Here is a 19,736-nt window from a genome sequence, read left to right as displayed (position 1 = left end):
AGAGAGAGAGAGAGAGAGAGAGAGAGAGAGAGAGAGAGAGAGAGAGAGAGAGAGAGAGAGAGAGAGAGAGAGGGGTCAGGGGAGGATGTTCAACCCGATCACCTCATACTCCATTCATAGACCATGAAGTCCTTGAGTTTGGCTAATATCATGATCATGTTGGTGTGCACCTGGACAATAGAGCAGGGAGGGGTGAGAGTCTCTCTCTCTATCTCTCTCACTCTCTTTGTTCTTGTCTCTCTTTCTCACTTTGTCGAAAGATTGTGTAAGCATTTGTTTGATTGCATAAGGAGAGGAAAGCGGGTAGAGGAGAGGCTGCAAGGGTGGATGTCTAGAGGGGAAGGAGACGACGATGGTGACAGTGGAGCATGTGCAGGTGGGTGGGGGGAGGATTGTGTGCCACATGTAAAGTGGCCAAACTAGTGCCCCTTACATTAGGGCCGAAAATTAATGTATTCTTCACATTTCATGTACTCTTGTAATTTAGATTTTTCAGTTAAAAGAAATGAAATAAAAATTGATGGATTCTTCACAGGTTTCTATAATATATATATACTCTTGTAATTTATATTTTTGGTTAAAAGAAATGAAAAGTGAGAAATGTCAGGTTTCTAGAATATATATATATACTCTTGTAATTTATATTTTTGGTTAAAAGAAATGAAAAGTGAGAAATGTAGATAGACACTGGTGGGAAGGAAGGAGTTTGACAGATGGGTCTCTATGCAAGTGATGGCATCTAGTGTGTGTGTGAGAGTTTTGTACTTTGAAATTTCCAACCGAGCCAAAAGAAAAAAAGAAGAAAGAAATCTTAGCTTTTGTCATATTAAGGCTCCATGATAATAATGCGGCAACAAAACTTTTTGGTCAGCTGTAAACGCAGCTTAGCCTAGCATCCCTTCGCGAGGCACTGCGAGGCTAATCATTCAGATTTAGAAGGTTGTGTTTTTCTGAGTGGTCCGGAATAGAGATGGCCGGCTCGGGGGTGATCCTGTACCACGAAGTGCAGGAGTCCAAGCTGTGTGGAGTGCACTGTGTGAACACTGTGCTGCAGGGACCCTTCTTCTCGGAGTTGGACCTTGCGGCCATGGCAGCTGACCTCGACAAGAGGGAGATGCAGATGGTGATGGGCAGCAGCAGTGCAGCCCCCTCCGACTATGCCCACCTCTTGGGGGAAGACTCCTCCAATGTCTCCCTCGATGGAAACTTCAGCATTCAGGTACCTTCGTATGAAGGGTCTTCTGCATGTGTGTGTGTGTGGGTGGCTGAGAATTCTTGATTATAGGCTTGCTTTTGTTAAACACGTTTACATTTGTATACTATGTTTGTATGTATCTGAGTGTATCAACACATTGATAGCTGATAATTCTTGATTATAGGCTTGCTGGTTCGCCATTGTTGTTGCACCTTTTCATGCTTATTGCCCTGCTTTATCTCCAATTGGTCTCTGGCCGCCCATAGGGTATTAACACTAGTCTTTTAAGGAAAAAAAGTCACTTTGGTGGCTTTTAGAGACTATTATTAAAAAATCATTTCTCTTTTAAGTATGTTGTCTCAAATAAATTATTACTAGGGAAATGCTCTTAATACATATATTAGTTGGGGAAAAAAAGTGTAAAATGGAAAACATAGTCTTTCATGGGACTCTATTGAGTGGGATTGCCTAGGACTAGCTGTGTAGTTTAGTATACCATAGAACATTGTTAGTGGTTGTGATACAAAGATAATATGCAGCCAAACATGAGGTTGGTAGATCGTCTTGTGTCCTATCAACCTAGAGCCCCATAGATCATAGTTGAGGGAAACTGAGAAACGTAAATGTAAATAGGAGAAACGGAAATTTCCAAGAGGCAAAAACAGAAAAGGAAACGGCACATCAACAAGGAAGGTTGGGGGAGGGAAGGGGAAAAGCTGTTTAGTTTATATGGTATACCATAGAACATTGTTAGTGGTTGTGATACGAAGTTCACAAGTCACTTCTGGTGGCAAGAAGTATAATATGCAACCATTAAGGAATGCAATGATATGGCCTATAAATTGGAATTGCCACCAAGGGTGACAATTCACTTGGTCGGTCATGTGAGTAGATTGAAAGAGATATTGAGAGTGGTTTCAGAAGAGGAACTTGTTCAGTTAAAAAATTTGTATATGTGTGTTCCACATGTGTGGTGGACTTGTGCCTAATGTGCAAATTAATAAGAGAGAAGATAGTACAAGAGAGTAGAGAGACACATGTATAACATACAAGTACCTAAACTATTGTATATTATGTATAAGAAAATGGGGTACAACAATACTTTATAAGAAAATGGGTTGATATTGTGCTAATTCTTTCTATCTTTAACGGTGCATTTACCCTATCAACTACTTATTTGTTGTACTAATTCTTTCTATTTGCTACTTCCCTTAGTGCTAGGCTTCATTATGGCTGAGTCTGCCCTGCATCTCCGGAGGATTGACAGAAACTCAGTACGAAGGGCTTTGTGTGAATATATGCTCTTGTATGTGTATGTGTGTGTGTGTGTGTGTGGAGTGCGTGTGTGAGAGCACTGATGACGTTAGTGGGGATGTTGTAGTATCTAGTCCGTACTATGCATAATGGAGTTGATAGTTATATAGTCTTGTGGGTTGACTACCATGAGTATATAACATGCACGTTCCTAAAAGGTGAATTTGGGCATGTTCTTGGATTCATCTAGGTATATAATTCAGCCGTATTAGCGGACATGCAGATTTCATGTTGTGAAGTTTTCGTCCGAGTTACGGGTAGTTGATATTGTGCTAATTCTTTCCATCTTTAGCGGTGCATTTGCCCTAGCAACTACTTATTTGTTGTACTAATTCTTTCTATTTGCTACTTCCCTTAGTGCTAGGCTTCATTATGGCCGAGTCTGCCCTGCATCTCCGGAGGTTTGACAGGAACTCAGTACGAAGGGCTTTGTGTGAATATATGCTCTTATATGTGTGCGTGTGTGCGCGTGTGCGGAGTGTGTGTGTGAGAGCATATCTTGATAGAGAGTTCTACATCCACTATTGGGCACTGATGACGTTAGTGGAGATGTCATAGTATCTAGTCCGTACTATGCATAATGGAGTTGCTAGTTATATAGTCTTGTGGGTTGACTACCAGGAGTATATAACATGCACGTTCCTAAAAGGTGAATTTGGGCATGTTCCTGGATTCATCTAGGTATATAATTTAGCCGTATTAGCGGACATGCGGATTTCACATTGTGAAGTTTTTGTCCGAGTTGCGGGCAGTTGATATTGTGCTAATTCTTTCCATCTTTAGTGGTGCATTTGCCCTATCAACTATTTATTTGTTGTACTAATTCTTTCTATTTGCTAGGCTTAGCGGTGCATTTGCCCTATCAACTACTTATTTGTTGTACTAATTCTTTCTATTTGCTACTTCCCTTAGTGCTAGGTTTCATTATGGCTGAGTCTGCCCTGCATCTCCGGAGGTTTGACAGAAACTCAGTACGAAGGGCTTTGTGTGAATATATGCTCTTATATGTGTGTGTGTGTGTGTGGAGTGCGTGTGTGAGAGCATATCTTGATAGAGAGTTCTACACCCACTATTGGGCACTGATGATGGTAGTGGGGATGTCGTAGTATCTAGTACGTACTATGCATAATGGAGTTGATAGTTATATAGTCTTGGACTCTTGTGGGTTGACTACCATGAGTATATAACATGCACGTTCCTAAAAGGTGAATTTGGGCATGTTTCTGGATTCATCTAGGTATATAATACTCTTCAAGTGCAAAATGTTACTAGTGTAGATTTGCCCCAGGTCAGTGTGATGAAGAGAAACGATCTAGAGGGATAAATTGCTCAAAAGGTGTGAGATGAGTGATTGAATATCCAACGCATGTATGAATAGGGGTCCTCATGCCCAATCAGCAAGGTCTAGTAGAGGACAACCCACATAAATGTAATCGTTTTCACGTGTGGTTGCTCGATGACACCTAGGTGGTGTTGTCCAGGCCTACATGACTGCTGGCTGTGGTTGCCACATGTGCTTGGAATACATGGAGGGGTGTTAGATTCTCCCCCACTTGCATTGCAGCTATCCTTAGTTGCACGGTGTCCACATAAAGTGCTCGTCCATAGAAGGAAAAGATCTAAGCAAGCTTATTCAAGGTACCCAAGATCCCGAACATTGTGACTAGTCTGTGAAATCACTGCGTCTATTGTGAAGGCTCACATTCTCGCTGCATTGGCACAAAAACTTGCAAAGAAACTTGGTGATGACCAACTTTCACCATATCCAACACTTTCCATTTGTCCGACCACTCTCAAAAGGAAACACGGTAGGCCTATGACTCATGAGTATCTTCTAGTAGCACACGAGAAGATTACTTCTTAGAATTGTTGCACCAAATTAGTATCCACCAGTATTGCATGACGCTTGTGTGTCTCGACCACCATTTCCCTTTGGGACATATTGTTACATGCACTGAGGTTGATCGTGGTAACACACAAGCAGTCTTATTTATTTAAACCTTTACTTTGGTGAGATCTTACTAGTATTGCATGACGCCTTTATGTCTCAACCACCATTTCCCTTTGGGACATATTGTTTCATGCAATGAGGTTGATCATGGTAACGCACAACAAGCCTTCTTTAAACCTTTACTTTGGTGAGATCTTTAGCATCCATTCATTGAGAGAGAGAGAGAGAGAGAGAGAGAGAGAGAGAGAGAGAGAGAGAGAGAGAATTTACAAATGGCAATATATCTTCTATTACGGAAAAAAAAGAAGAGAGAGAGAGAGAGTAGACGACACAGTATGGGGTCCCAAATACCCATAGAAGCTCCCCCCCTCTCTCCCCCCCTGTTGTAAGCAAGAGTATTTACTTATATTACTTCTTTGGAGAACTGCTATACAATGCTTTAGAACAAGGTCTAAGACTGCCCAACGCAAGGATGAGGAAGATCGTACGTCAGCTGAGATTCGAGAATCCACCAATCCAAGGGCACTGTAGAAGACTCTTCTAGGCCACTGATGCAAGTCCAGGATAGCTGTAGGACTGTACATTCTGGCTAAATGTTGAAGAGAACCTTCAATGATTGTCTGGAGAGGAAACAAATCTGTATGTTGATTTGATGCTTGAAATTCTGCTTAATGTCTTGACTTCTGATGAATGAATTATGGCTGTGAACAGGGCGACTGCTTTTATAGGCCCTAGGCTATTGGTTGGCCAGAACTGATGGGACAAAGCAAACATGAATACAATCCAAAATATGCTGGTCGGCCTGCTTTGGACACATGAATCCATGTAAATGCCCTTTTTCATTTGGTTGGCCAGGCCTTCATGTAGGTTGGACAAACCTAGGCACCCATAGAGCATGCCCAAGATGCTCTTATGTTGCTGTCGGCCGCCCTAGGGTGGCCCAGTGCCGACTGTACCCATAGATCAATGGGGAAATGTGTAAGGGCTGCTAACTCGTACTTAAGCCCATGTATGCCTACATGCTAATGATGCTGCTACATGCACACCTATGCTATGGCTGACTGCTACACACTTATTTGATGGGGTTCTCCAAGTGGGTTAAGAGGAGTGACTCCAAACTGATCTCTATGGCTCAGAGATTGACCTACATAGCTCATGCCTGACTGTCATTGGACTAAGGGCTCACAATGGGGTCACGGGGTATGACAAATATTCCTGAAAAAGGTGCTTATTTCTCTACAAATGTTGCATTGATGATGATGCCAGTGTGTCACCCTTTACCCCTGTGTAGGGTGCACGTGACATTCCCTCCTACTTAGCTTGGTGAGGTAGGTTTAGGGCTTCCATGTAGTCCGCCAATAACTGGGGTACTCTTGAAAGAACTCTTCATCCAGCCATATTGCTTCATGGGTTCCTCGGTCCTTGAACTTCATATAAAATTGTCTTATTCTTCGACTGGAACCATGCTTCCATATCCGGAGGAGAATTTGTTCCGGCTTTGACTTCTGCCTCGTTGATCATATCTGGTTGTTGCTCTTCTGATACATCCTGCAATGTTGGACCTACATATTGCTTCAACAAAGAAACATGAAAAACATTGTGCATAGTCCAACTTTCTGGCAACTTTAACTTCAAAGAGACATCACTTAACTTCTGAATGACTAGAAAAGGGCCGAAAATACGGAATGAAAGCTTGGGACAACGCTTGCCACTTGCTTCAACCGTTGCTTCATGATCCGGAGATATACCCAATCCCCTTCCTTAAAATTGACATCTCTCTTGGATTTGTTGGCTTGTCGGGTATAAGTTTCCTGAGCTTTGGCAAGGCACTCCTTAACTGAAGCAATAATTTTCGAAAATGTTTCGGTAGTCTTATTGGCCTCTAGGGATGGTGATACACATCTTGTCAAAAGAGAGGAGAACCGACGACCTAATGTTGCCTCATACGGCGTTCGGCCAATACTCGATGAGTGAGTATCATTTAGGATTGTTTGTACCAATGGAAGATATTGTTCCCATTTCGACTGTTGGTCATGGCAGTATGATTTTAGAACATGAAAGGCCAATTGATTATATATCTCTGTTTGGCCGTCTGTCTGTGGATGGAATGCATTGGACAGCTGTAACTTAGTTCCAAAGTTGTCAAACAATGCTCTCCAAAAATGGGACGTGAATTTCGGATCCCTGTCTAATGTGATTGTCTGTGGTAAACCACCAATGGGGTACCAAAATCGAATGAACAAGCAAGCTATGTCCTCGGCTGTGGTTGTCTGCTTGCATTAAATGAGCATGTAGAACTTACTGAATCTGTCCACAACAATCATGCACTGTGTGTTTCTAGATCCAGATGATGCGGGAAGAGGGCCTACGAAGTCCATACTGATGTCGTGAAAAGGTCCCTCTGGGATAGGCAAAAACTGAAGTAACCCTACCTCTTTCATATGTGGAACTTTCGCTTTTTGACATATTTGTCATGCTTGGACGTATTGGTGTTGGAATATACAACGGATATGAGACAGAAACTTGAGAGCACACGTAGCAGGACTCTATGCTGAGGACAAGCAAACGCAGGAGAGAACCACCAGCCTGAATCTAAACACAGAACTGAGCGTAGAAGAGAAAACGCAGAAGAGAGAAAGAAAGAAAGAAAGATATATTAACGTCTACGAGACGCCAAAGTCGGCCTATGAGACAAAAAATAATACAACTGTGTTCTTCCGGTCATCGGAAGAAAAGAAAAAATAAAGAAAAGGAAAAGAAAGAAAAGAAAAAGTGTGCATGTGTCTGGATACAACTGTGAATCATCATGGATCGGTGGAGCCCATATACAAACAATATAAAGGGGGGTGGGGATGTGGATGGAGTGCTAAGGCAAGATGCATCTCTATATGCTGAAGGGGTAGTACAAGCATGCTATGCAGATCTATGTCTAACTCCATCCAGTGCCATAAGAGGGATATAAGATATCATACATCGCCGATGCTGAGGCTGTGAGTGGCGTGAACATGTACCCTGAAGCGAGCTAGCCTCTCCTGTGTCTCCATCTGGTGTCTCATCCGGATAGCTGCTATCTCTCGGTGACGGAGTCGGGGTGCTCTATGTCCAGTTTGTCTAGGTCTCCTCCTAGCTCCCAATTCCTTTGCTCTCTGTGCAGTCACCCCACGTGGTACATCAGCTGGCACTGGCATAGCTCTCTGGAAGAAATCTGTGAGTTGGGACTGTCTCCCATCCCTAGTGGGAGCAGGTGTCTGGAGGAGTCTCTCGAGAACTATGAAGCTCTAGTAGTAGTCTGCCAACCTGTCTCGCTGGTCCGAGGCCTCCATCAACTGATGTAGTGAAGAGTGCTCCTCAAACAATCTTGCATATCTATCTCTGACCCCCTGGTGGGCTCTACATCTACATACAAAGTGATCCTCAGTCTCCACCTCCTTGCGGCACAATCTGCATATCCGCTTGGCTCTGGGAACCCGTGCCGCTCTCCCAGCCTCAATCTCTAGCTGATGTGATGAGACTCGTAGCTGTCCAATAGCAACGCGAGAGTTGTGTGGCATGTATACATCCATATACCGCGGTCGCTGTATAAACCCATCCCTTGAGATGCTCATAAAGTGGTCTCTGTAATACAGCATCTTCGGTGGTAGTGGGCTCTCTGGTGCTGTCCATGTCTCCTGTATGTAGCGCTGCCATATGTCCTGTCTCATCACTCTGTTCCTCTCATTGAGAGAGAGGTAACCCCGTGGAGCAGACTGATCATACTGAAAAGGTGGCAACCGCTCAATGTCTATCCCATGATGTGAGAACCACTGTAGCATTTGTGCATACCAAGATCCAATGTGTCCAGCCTCGGCCAGGTGTCTGGATGCCTCAAAAGCTCGGCGGGATAATCTCTCCGTGGGCATCTCCCTCATCCTGTATATAAAGGAGATCGTCTGGAACAATGCCTCCACTGCCATAGGTGGTGCAGCAAACTCAGCTCAAACAATGTCGTGCGGGACGGATGGTTTGTTGCGTATCATCCTTGAGAGCATCAAGATCTGTGGTCTCTCCAGCTGTACCCATGTGGAGGCTGCAAGCCCTGGTGCTCAAACCGCTGCTGCATACATCAAGGTTGGTGTCACTAATGTATAAGCAAGAGGACGGCGGGCTGATTTGCTGGACAGCCACTTGCAGGCGTTAGTTCTTCTTTGTTCCCACCCACCCACCCTTTTCAGAGTACATCCCCGCAATGGCAGATCTGTTTGAGATGGCCGAGAGGCATGTGAAGATCCCGACACTCCCCACGTTCCCAGTGGACCGTCAGTTGGACGGGAGCAACGACGGCATATGGAAGGTTATGATGGAATCTGTTCTGGAGTCTTACGACCTCGCTGATTTCGTCATTGTTGGGGTTCCACGGCCGGAAGTAGAGGAAGGGGAGTTACCGTTGATCCGAAAGGACCGGGAGGCTCAGACACAGATGTGGGATCGTGTCAACGCCAGGGTCCGTTCGTTTATCTTTCTCAACTGCACACCGCAGGTAATCAATCATGTAAAGCATATGACGCTGGCCAGAGGTATATGGCAGCATTTGGCCTCTCTTTACAACAGGGTATCGCCCATGAAGAGGATTTCCTTGGAAGTACAGATGTGGGTTATGAACCCTGCAAAGTCGTCGACGATGCGGGAGCATATTAACAAGCTGCAGGCTCTTCAGCAGGAAGTTCTTCAGGCTGGGAAGGAGATATCGTCAGAGGACATGGCCATAACGTTGCTGTCACATTTGCCCTCTTCGTACTCAGCATTTTACTCGTCTTTGATTACCAGTGGGCAGGCTTAGCACCATCACGTGGGAGGAGCTTGTGCCCATGGTCCTGGACCAGGAGGAACAATTCACGAACCCTCCTCAGGGTGGAGGTTCGGATGCCTTAACTGGCCAACGGTCGAAAGGCCGTAACACGGGCAAAGGGAAGGCTTCGTCGGAGAAGTCTTCTGAGAACAAGTCCGCTACTGACCGCGAGAAACTAAAGGCAGAGAGGACCTGTAATGATTGTGGTGAGAAAGGCCACTATTGGAGGCAGTGTCCGAGGCGGAAGACCGAGAAGCAGCAATCATGAAGACTTCGGCTTTTGTACACCTGGAGGTGGTGGACACCGATGTTTCATTTTCTTCAGGTAGGGAGGAGATTGGAGGATTTTCCGCAATGGATACTCGGGAGTGGATTCTAGACAGTGGTGCTTCCAAGCACATGACTTCTTCCCGCTCTGGTTTACAGGATCTCTGCAAGTATTCTGGTCACATTCTTACTGGGGATATGTCCACTATCCCAGTTCACAGTGAGGGCAGGATGGAGATAGTTCCCGATGGCAGAGGGGGGAAGCATTTCTCCCAGGTGTTGTATGTTCCATCACTTGGTTTTCATCTGTTTTGTCGGTGCATCAGGTTTGCAAGACTGGCGTACGGGTAGAGTTTGATGAGCATTTTGTTGCTCTCCGGGACAAAGCAACATGCCAGGTGGTTTGGGAAGGCGGAGTGGAGAATGGCATTTACAAGCTTTCAGCACTCTCTCTCCCAGGTCCTCAGGTTTGTGATGAGTGGCAGTCTGGTAATGGCCACTTGAGTGTGGATACGCTGCAGGTGCATGCTTTCCGGGACCAGATGGTGGATAGCTTGCCAGTAGATGGTAGCAGTTGGCAGGAACTTTCCAGTACTGATGTTGGTAGTTCTTGTGTTCGTCAGTCTCAGAGGAAACTGAACAGGTAACTTATGCTCTGATGTCTCGTAGTATTCGGGACAAAGAACCTCCTGTAGATGAGGATGTTCTTTCCGCGGGGACCTTTCGGAAAGCCAGGCAGGTGGCAATTGATTACTTGCAGAAGGAGGTGGTTTCTCCAGGCTTTGTGGTTCCGGATTCAGAGGGGGTGGTTGACAGGTTTCAGAAGGCCTTGCGTGGTCTTTAGTAGGTTTGCAGGACTTGTTTTTGCACCGTAATAGGTGTTGATCCTTGTGAGCAGTGTGATGCCTCTTTGACTCAGAAGCAGAATGGTTCATTGATCTGGTTGATGGACACTAGATTGGACGGGAGCTTCCTAATGAGGCAGTTGAGCTCATGGTTGCGGATGACTCTTTGGGAGGCAGGATTGCGTTTCCTGTGGTTTTTGCGGCATGCAAAGGATCATGGACTCTTTTACACAGGAGGGGACTCCACGGTTGGAGTGACTCAGTTTGGGGAGGAGATCCGGACACGAGGAGATCTACTTCAGGCCCAGGAGCAGTTTTTACGTAGCAGTAAGAGGCAGTCATCTTTTGCCTTGTCACGGACAGCGGCAGAGTACCGGGCTGTTTGTGATGCTGCTTGTGAGGTGGTGAGGATGCAGAGGTTGCATTGCAGGTTTGGGCTTCCACTGGAGGAACCCATGGTCATCCAGAGGCACTTTGTTCGTGAACAGATCGTTGCTGATGACATCTTGCTAGAGTTCTGTTCGAAGGAGGACAGTACGGTGGACCTCTTCACGAAGTCGCTATCTCAAGATTTACTCAGGCGGCACCCCAGCTCCCTGTGGTTGGTTTCACAGCCAGGAGCTAAGAGTGGGTTTTAGAAGTCATCTCCTATCTAGTTTTATACACCAGGGCCTCTGTTGTGGGTGTGCCCGCCCTTATTAGGTGTTTTCTCATTTTTCCCCACTCTCCGTATTTTTCCCCTATTTTTTCCCATTTTTCTATGGCTTGGGTGGCTTCTGTGTGTTGGCAGGAGAGCCTTTATGCTGGCCGACTGAACCTTCATGTACTCGACCACATTTCTGTTCTGGCCGACTCAGTTTAGCTGGCCGATTGGAGGCTTTTGCTGGTCATGGAGGTTCAGGGCCAGTCGGCTGCCTTTAGCACAGGCCGATTGGGTATTTGGGGCCATATAAAATGGCCCCATGGCCCCCATTCCATGTTGTACCTTTTTCGAGATCTTCTTGTGTATATAGATCAGAGTTACACGCCTCTACCTCTCTATCTCTTGTGCTGTTTTTTTTCTGCACTGCGTTTTGCTGTTTCCAGATCTGGTCATCATCTCCGCTGCGTATTCTGATAGGAACACCAACAATAATGAAATCAGCCAAGTCATAAGACTCCAATACAGACTCCATCATAACCTTCCAGATGCCATAGTTGGTCCTATCCAACTGTCGATCCACCGGGAACGTGGGGAGAGTAGGGATCTTCACGTGCTTCTCAGCCATCTCAGGGGGTTACCTTGGTCTTGTGAAGGGATGGTGGGTGGGAAAAAAAACGAAGAAGAGGCTGCAAGTAATATGCAAGGTGGCTGTCAAACGGTGGCCGCCTTCTACCCGATCTCCAAGTCCCGAACAGCCCAAGAGATCTCCAATCAGCACCAAAAACCAGCAGTCCCACAAGCTCTTCAAATCTCCTGCAAGCTGTCTAAGGTCTTCAAGAAATCAACAGTCCCGCAAGCTCTCCAATATCTCCAAGCTTCAAGCCACCTGGGGCTCTGATACCATGTCGGAATACGCAGCGGATATGAGACAGAAACCTGAGAGCACACGTAGCAGGACTCTATGCTGATGACGAGCAAACGCAGGAGAGAACCATCAGCCTGAATCTGAACACAGAATTGAGCATAGAAGAGCAAACGCAAAAGAGAGAGAGAGAAGCTGTATAAAATCTGCTATATACAAGATCCGGTACAATAGAGTGTGGGGGGCAGGGCCAATATATATGGCCCTAGGCTGCTGGTCGGCCAGCCCAAAACAGGCCGGCAGCAGCCCCATATGCTCACGACCAGAAAAAACATCAATCGGCCAGGAAAAGCTCAGTCGGCCAGTACTGAAAACAGGTCGGGTAGCAAATGTCCAGTCGGCCAGCAGAATACAGCAGCCGACAGCAAAAAAGAGAGCCCTCCCACATCCAGCAAAATTGGGAAAACACCATGGAAAGTGGGGAAAATGGAGACACACCTAACTGGGCGGGCACACCCACAACAGAGGCCCTAGTGTGTAATGTACAGACAGGAGATGACTGCTAACAGTTGGTAGACATCCCGTCGCATGTTGGGCCAACAAAATGACCTCTCTAACTTCTCCACTGTACTGTTGATACCTTTATGACCTCCGACAAGAGAATCATGGGCATCATGGAGAAATACATGGCGCTTGTCTTTGAGTACACATAGGCGGTTCTTGAAAAACAACCTGCCATCCTGTATACTATAGTGGCTTGGTTCTGAACCGAGGGCCAACTGATACTGAGTCCCGAATTCTTCCAAATTCGGATACTGTGCCTTCATGCTTTCCAAGTCTTTTCCTTGAATTTCTAGCACAGTGACTCTTGCAATGTTTGAATCGTGCCTTTATGACTGAGAGCATCGGCAACGGGGTTATTGTTACCAGGGACGTATTCAATCATTCCCCCAAACTGTTGAAACAATTGACTCCATCTGGATTGGTTGTCACTCCGTTGGGCATTGGGCATGGTTTGCAACCATTCAAGTCCTTGGTGATCTGTCTTAACTGAGAAATCTCTCCTGTAAAGGTTTAAGTGTTGTTATCACCTCCAAAAGCTCTTTGTCACATATCGAATAATTCTTTTTGGTTGTATTCAACTTGCGGTTATAATAAGCCACTGGCCTACCAAAGGTGCTGCAAGGTTAGAAAACTTGTCCATATGTGTGCTGTAGGCTTGACAAAGGCCCACGAATGACCGGATTTCTCGGGTTGTCTTGGGAATATCCCTCCACAATCTTCGCATGATGGTAGTCTCTGGTCTGGAGGTGTTGCTCTTTGTATTCATGCATACTTCTGTTGCGGTACCTCTTCCCTCCTCTTTCAGATACCTCCGCTATGATCGATGGAATCCGGAGTATGCATATGTGCGCGCTCGTACTGAGTGGCGTCACATGGAGGACAAAATTAGTGCCCACTTGGCGCGCCTTCGCCCCCGCAAGATTGTGATTATTCCCCGTCTAAACCCTCGCCCAAGACTATTTGAGTGGAGGGCAGTTCCGCTAGTGCCGCATCACGAAGAGATTGATATGCAAATTGTTTCATGGAACATTCAGGGTTTAGGGGAGCCTCAGTGCTTTCATAGACAAGGCGTCCTACGAGGCGAGCTTCAGAGGGCCATAGTGGGGGGACCCATCGACATTCTTTTCCTCTAGGAGCATCGTCTCTCAAAGGGGCGCACCCACAGATGCAGGGAGATTCTTCCAAGCAGGAGTCACACTTTCTAGTCCCCATCCTTCGGCCCCTCTGGGATGCAGGGAGGGGTGTGTATATCTATCAGTAAGCAGTTGCTGCCGGCAGTGACTGGCTCAGGAGTCATTGTCCCAAGGCGTGCACAGTGGATTACCATTACTATTGGAGAGGATAGCGTTGGCTCTTAACTTTTATGCTCTGAACGTTGCTGTAGGTAGAGCCCTGTTTTGGAGCTCAGTCCGGCAGGCCCTCCCTCGGGTTGATTTTTAGTGACTTTAAAATGATAGAGGCAGCAGAGAACAAACTTGGAGGTGGCGCGGCCATAGTTTCAAGAGCAGAGTATTCAGCCTAGGAGGAGATGATTCTTGCAGTCAGGGGACAGGTTCCTTGGCATCTTCCAGAGTTTGGGCGTAGCCCTCGGAGAGCCTTTGCTTCTCGAGATCAGACAGGAAGAGCACCGGCCCCAACCTCTCTAGACTAGACAGGTTTTATGTTGATGAGTGGGCTTGCAGTTGAGGGGGTATGATTGGTAGGTATTTTGGCAGGCACTTCATTTTTTGATCACGCCCTAGTTATTATGTCCTTAGAGGACCCCTGGAGGCACGACAGGCATGTGAGCTCGAGGATTCCGGACAGCCTCAGTCAGGACCCCGAGACATGTAGCAGGATAGAGCAGATATGGACGGGATTGGGTTTTCTTTCAAGCTCTGATGCGTACACATTGGATGAGGGCTTAGGGGAGATCAACAGTTTCTTGTAGGAGGCAGCCCAGAGCCGATCGGAGGGTTTTCGGGAGCAGGAGAGGAGTTTGAGGAGTCATCTTGCCTCTTTACAGCGGCTTTAGGAGAGGTCCCCAGATAGCTAGTGGATCAAGAGTCAGCTTTTTGCCGCCGCTTGCACGGAGATTAGATCCATAGAGGAGAGGAGGGTGGAGTACATGTGTCACGCTAGGGCCTCTTTCTGGACTCAGGTAGGCGATAGAGTCACAGGAGATTTCTTGAGATAGCCGGCCCCCACAGGAGGAGAGACGGTATTCGCAGGTTGCATGGCCGGGATGGAGCTATTGTTTCAGATCCCCCCGGGTGAGAAATAGCCATGGACTTTTTTCGATCCCTCCTCAGAGGTGCCCCAGCATCTCCACATGTGGTGGACGCACGTGAGAGGGTCTGGTGGCATACGAGGGAGGTGGTTCCCCCTTCTCTTCAGTCATTCTTATTGACACCATTTATTGTTGAGGAGTTGGCGGAGGCAGTGATGGCACTTCCCAAGGGCAAATGCTCGGGGGCGGACGGGCTTCCAGTCTCCTTTCTTCGCCATTGGGACCTCATGGAAGGTGGCCTTCGAGTTGCCTTCAATGAGATTATGATCACAGGTGCCATGCCAAAGAGGTTCTCAGAGGGCTTGATTCACTTGATTCCCAAGGAGGGTGGTGACAGATTGGAGATTTGGCAGTGGAGACCCATCACTCTTCTAGGGACAACCTATAAGATCTTGGCCAAGGCCATCAGCAGGAGACTTCAGCCTTTTCGCTCTGATACCATGCCAAAAGTGCGCAGCGAAAAGCGTGAGACATAGGCACAGAGAAAGAAAACGAATCTGCATAATGATGAAGAAGCAATGATACAAACAACCCTGTGCAAGGGGTGGTCCCCGTAAGTGAGGGCATGATGAGCAACTCCCCTGAGGGAGGACCCGGGCCTGGAAGCCCCTGTCAAGGTGTCTACAAGTGAGAAAGAGCCTGGCCTTATATAGCTCCTACTGGAGCTGGCCGATTGGCTCTAGAAAAAAAGACCCACGTCTGGACAAAATAAACATGTGAAAAATGGGTGGCCAACCCTACAACCAAGGGCCTTGAGTAGAGGGAAAAATATGATGTTGCCCTGGATAAATCTGGGCACCACTGATACACAACTTGGGTACACTGCCAGGAGATGAATAATGCTAACACCCCCTCTCAGATCCGATCGTGGGAGAGAAACCGGTCCAAGGAGCTGGAAAAGGAAACCTCCAAAGCAAGTCGAGAAGTTGATCTGCTCCCGCCTATGCCACTTACTCCAAGAAACTGCTCCCGATCCAGAAGTCAGCAAAATCCAAAAAAATGAACCACCAGATGTCCATATCTCCAACCCAATCTGTATCACACTAGTCCACACAATGTGCTCCCTCTTCAGCCCAAGAAAGGATGTCGTCTAACTCTGTACCTCCAAGAAAAAATCTGCTCCTTAGAGAACACCGCCAAACTGGCCTATGAGACCAAAGTGATACAATAATGTCCATGGCATATCTCATCATGGAATGGAAAATAAAACAGAAAGAAAACATAAACATAGCTGTCTCACTGGGGTGATACAAAACTGTCCATGGAAACTCATCATGGAATACGAAGAACATAGAAACACGAGAGCAACATCAGCTCCGAGTAGATGGTATACCACTCTCCAAAATATCAAGCATGGGGCTAATGAGTATGACCAAGAGGTCTCCCTCAACTATGTCACATGGAAAGGTAGCTCGATGGTGGTGGAGCATGTCCTGGATCTGGAGCTGATGAGGTGATCGTGGCCGACGGGGGGGCCGAGGGCGAGAAAGAAATAAAGAAAGAAAGATTGTATTAACGTCTCTCTTAGGCCAAAGAGAACTGGCCTATGAGTCAAAACCATGTACAATGTATGTCGTATCTCTGAGTATCAGATGGTGCTCTGTGCACAATACAACAACTGGAAGAAAACTGAAAGAAAACTGCTACTGTGAGGTCGGGATGTATGTACATATATAAGGATGAAGCACTACTGGGGTAAATGCACAACTATATGCCAGGGTGATATAACGAGGCTCAATGCAAGCATGCTCCTAGTCAGCTCCATCCTATGGTGAGGGGGAGGGTGTAATATGTCATACATGTCCGTGCCAGTTGTAATGATATGCAAGATGGCCGCTAGATCAATGGGTCCCGGCTGGTCTCTCTCCTGTAGTCGCCTTTGGTGTTGTGCCCGAATGTCCTTGATCATATGTCGATGTATATGGGAAGGTCAGTATCCGGGCGCCCGTGGACGCTGCAATGCTCAAATCTCCGCTGCTCTCCTCAAAGTGACCCCTCGGCCCATCACTGTGGGATTTGGCATGGCTGTCCTCTGGAAGAAATCGGTCAGTTGAGTCTGTCGGATCTGGGCTTCTCTCTCTGTGGAGAGAGAGAGAGAGAGAGAGAGAGAGAGAGAGAGAGAGAGAGAGAGAGAGAGAGAAGGTAGACGACATAGTATTGGGTCCCAAATACCCGCAGAAGGGCCCCCCTTGCAAGCAAGAGTATTTGCTTATATTAATTCTTTGGAGAACTGTTGTACAATGCTTTAGAACAAGATCTAAGACTGCCCAATGGAAGGACAAGGAAGACCATACGTCGGCTGAGAATCCACTGATCCAAGGGCATTGTAGAAGACTCTTTTGGGCCACTGATGCAAGTCCCCCAGGATAGTTGTAGATTGCACATATGCTGGCTGAATGATGAAGAGAACCTTCAATGATTGCCTGGAGAGGAAGGAAATCTGTATGCTGACTTAATGCCTGAAATTCTACATGATGTCTTGACTTCTGATAAATGAATTATGGCTGTGAAAAGGGAGATTGCTTTTATAGGCCCTAGGTTGCTGGTCGGCCAGCAGAAGGGCTGTCGGCCAGAACTGATGGGACAAAGCAAACATGAAAATAATCCAAAATATACTAGTCGGCCTGCTTTGGACACATGAATCCATGTAAAAGTGAGTACTATGTGGAAGCTTCAGAGATTGCGCCAGAAATTTATGTCTTACAAAATAACACGCCAGTACCAGTGTTCCACACCATGATACAGTGGAAAGGTAAAGACAAACTCAAATATGAGAAGGGGGCCACTACAATGTTTTGGTTGCAGTGGACCTATTGAATAGCAAACTGTCCTAACAAGAATGTGGTTCATGCGCATCAAACTCAGCCAATGGCAGCACCGCCTAATGACATGTTAGTGCTTACTTGTACTAAGTGTGGGATTGATCATTTGATCAAAGACTTCCCATATCGCGCAAGTGGTTTTGCTTCCACTTCTAACCAAGCCACTATCAGGACCCGAAACATCACGCCATTGCTTGTCCTGAGACAAGCCCAAGCCCAACTAGGGGACAAAGGGAAGTTTTCCATTTGGTTGGCCAGGCCTCTATGTAAGTTAGGTAGACCTAGGCGCCCATAGAGCATTCCCAAGATGCCCTTATGCTACTGTCGGCCTGCGTCCTAGTGCCATAGGGCTTTCGATTGTACCCATAGATCAATGGGGAAATGTGCAAGGGCTGCTATGCTTTGAGTACAAACTTGTACTCAGACCCATGTATGCCTACATGCTAATGATGCTTCTACATGCAGACCTGTGCTATGGCTGATTGCTACATGCACTGACCTAGGTATGCGAATGGATCATATGGGTGTTGACTGTATGAAGTCGATGGGCATGACATGATGTTTTGAACTTATGGGCGATGCCCATATGGATATTGGGGATATCCGATTTTGTACGCATGGTGTACAAAACCTGATGTTGGGGATATTAGGTTTTGTACGCACGGTGTACAATGAAGGTTAGGCGATATCCGTGGTGTACAAGAAAGTTGATGGGTGGTTTTCCAAGTTTACAACATCATTATGCATATTTGTTGTTTGCTGTGGCCTTTATTTTTCTCTATGTGACATTGTCTTGTGGAGTGGACAATGCGTGTGATTTTTCAGGGCCGGGGATGTAATTCATCCCGCTGGGTGTGAGCACGTATTTGGCGGCACCATCTCGTAAATAACAATTACTGAAACACTTAATGAAATGGAAACATCACAAAACATAAGCAAAGCTGAAAAACTGAAATATGCACAAATACAGCACACTGGGGCTGGAACCCGGCCCGGCACCCCCTCAATACCAAGTATATTATTTATTTGCACAATGTTCCACAGGCTATGATTGCCAGATTTTCCATAAACAATGAATGAATACAAATTCCAAATAGAATAGTTGTCGGGGTAGATTTCTGTCAATGAAGACTTTCAACCATTCCTCATCACTCACTGGAGAGATGCGAACACGTCACTCGTGTTCTGGGTCCACACACAACACCGGTGTGTCCATGCTAGCGCCTAGCTTGCACTCTCACAATGTGGGAATGGTGAAAATAGAGAACTTGCACCGGTGGATACTCCCAGGCGCAATATCAGGCATCAACGGAGTTTTTGACGATGTCAGAGTGCGACAAGAGAAACCAGCTGGTCATGGGCATTGCCCAAAAGCTCAAATAGGCGTATAGGCTGCCCAAACGTCACCCAAATCAGTGTATAGCACCAGGATGGAAGGTGAGCAGCAGCGGAACAACCCAACCAACGGAGAAGGGCCAAAAATGTTGTTTGCACATGTTGAATTGTTCTATAGCTTGATGACGTGGAAGCCGTACAACTGCGGCAGATTGGCCTTCAGCCTTTGTGTGCGGGGCGGGTTGGAGATGGTCGCTTTCAGTCTACTAATCTCAGATGCAGTCTCGGAATTTCAAATGGATGTGTGTAGCATCTCCTATGAGCAAAAGCGATGGAGATTGTAGGTGTGCAGGAGAGATGGCGAATTCGACGATTCCTTGCCAGGGAGGAGAGAATCTCATGACCATGCAAAAGTAGGCGGCCAACTATTTGGGCTAGCCACATGTGGGGTGTCCACCCAGACTTCCAGGCCACCAGGGTGCCCATTGGTTGGGCCCCGAGCACTTGATAAAAAAATGCCCACGCACATTTAATAAATGTGAACCTGCAAAGGTTATAAACATTACAAAGCATTTTTAATAAATTAATACAAGAGTTTTGAGTGCACTTACCACCTGTTCACAAGCCACAAAACGCGTAAGAATACAAGGCAATCGCATGGTTCATGGGTAGGCGTTCGAGGCCCGTGAACTGGACATTGATAGTAAGCAAACACACGAAAAGAGTTCACACAAAAATAGGTTCAAACATGCAAACATGTGTGCATGTGCATTTGTTATGGGCAAATCTCCTAGTCATGGAACGAGTACAACATTAGCATTTCCGAGCACAAGTCTAGCACATC

At 46.5% G+C, this 19,736-nt stretch overlaps 1 protein-coding gene across 1 annotated transcript in view; it reads left to right on the top strand.

Moving 5' to 3' along the window:
• Positions 1-812: 812 nt before the first annotated feature.
• LOC147623569 (putative ataxin-3 homolog) overlaps positions 813-19,736 on the top strand; it is a 54,705-nt gene continuing 35,781 nt past the window's right edge. The window contains exon 1 of the mRNA XM_086820139.1: positions 813-1,219. Within this exon, the coding sequence (XP_086676265.1) occupies positions 971-1,219 (249 nt within the window). The 5' untranslated portion in view covers positions 813-970. The remainder of the gene's footprint in view (positions 1,220-19,736) is intronic.

Source organism: Cibotium barometz, chromosome 26 (assembly GCF_041138505.1).
Source record: "Cibotium barometz isolate CiBa-2024 chromosome 26, ASM4113850v1, whole genome shotgun sequence".
NCBI lineage: Eukaryota > Viridiplantae > Streptophyta > Polypodiopsida > Cyatheales > Cibotiaceae > Cibotium > Cibotium barometz.
The sequence above is the reverse complement of the archived record's forward strand: the minus strand, read 5'-3'. Positions and strand labels throughout refer to the sequence as shown.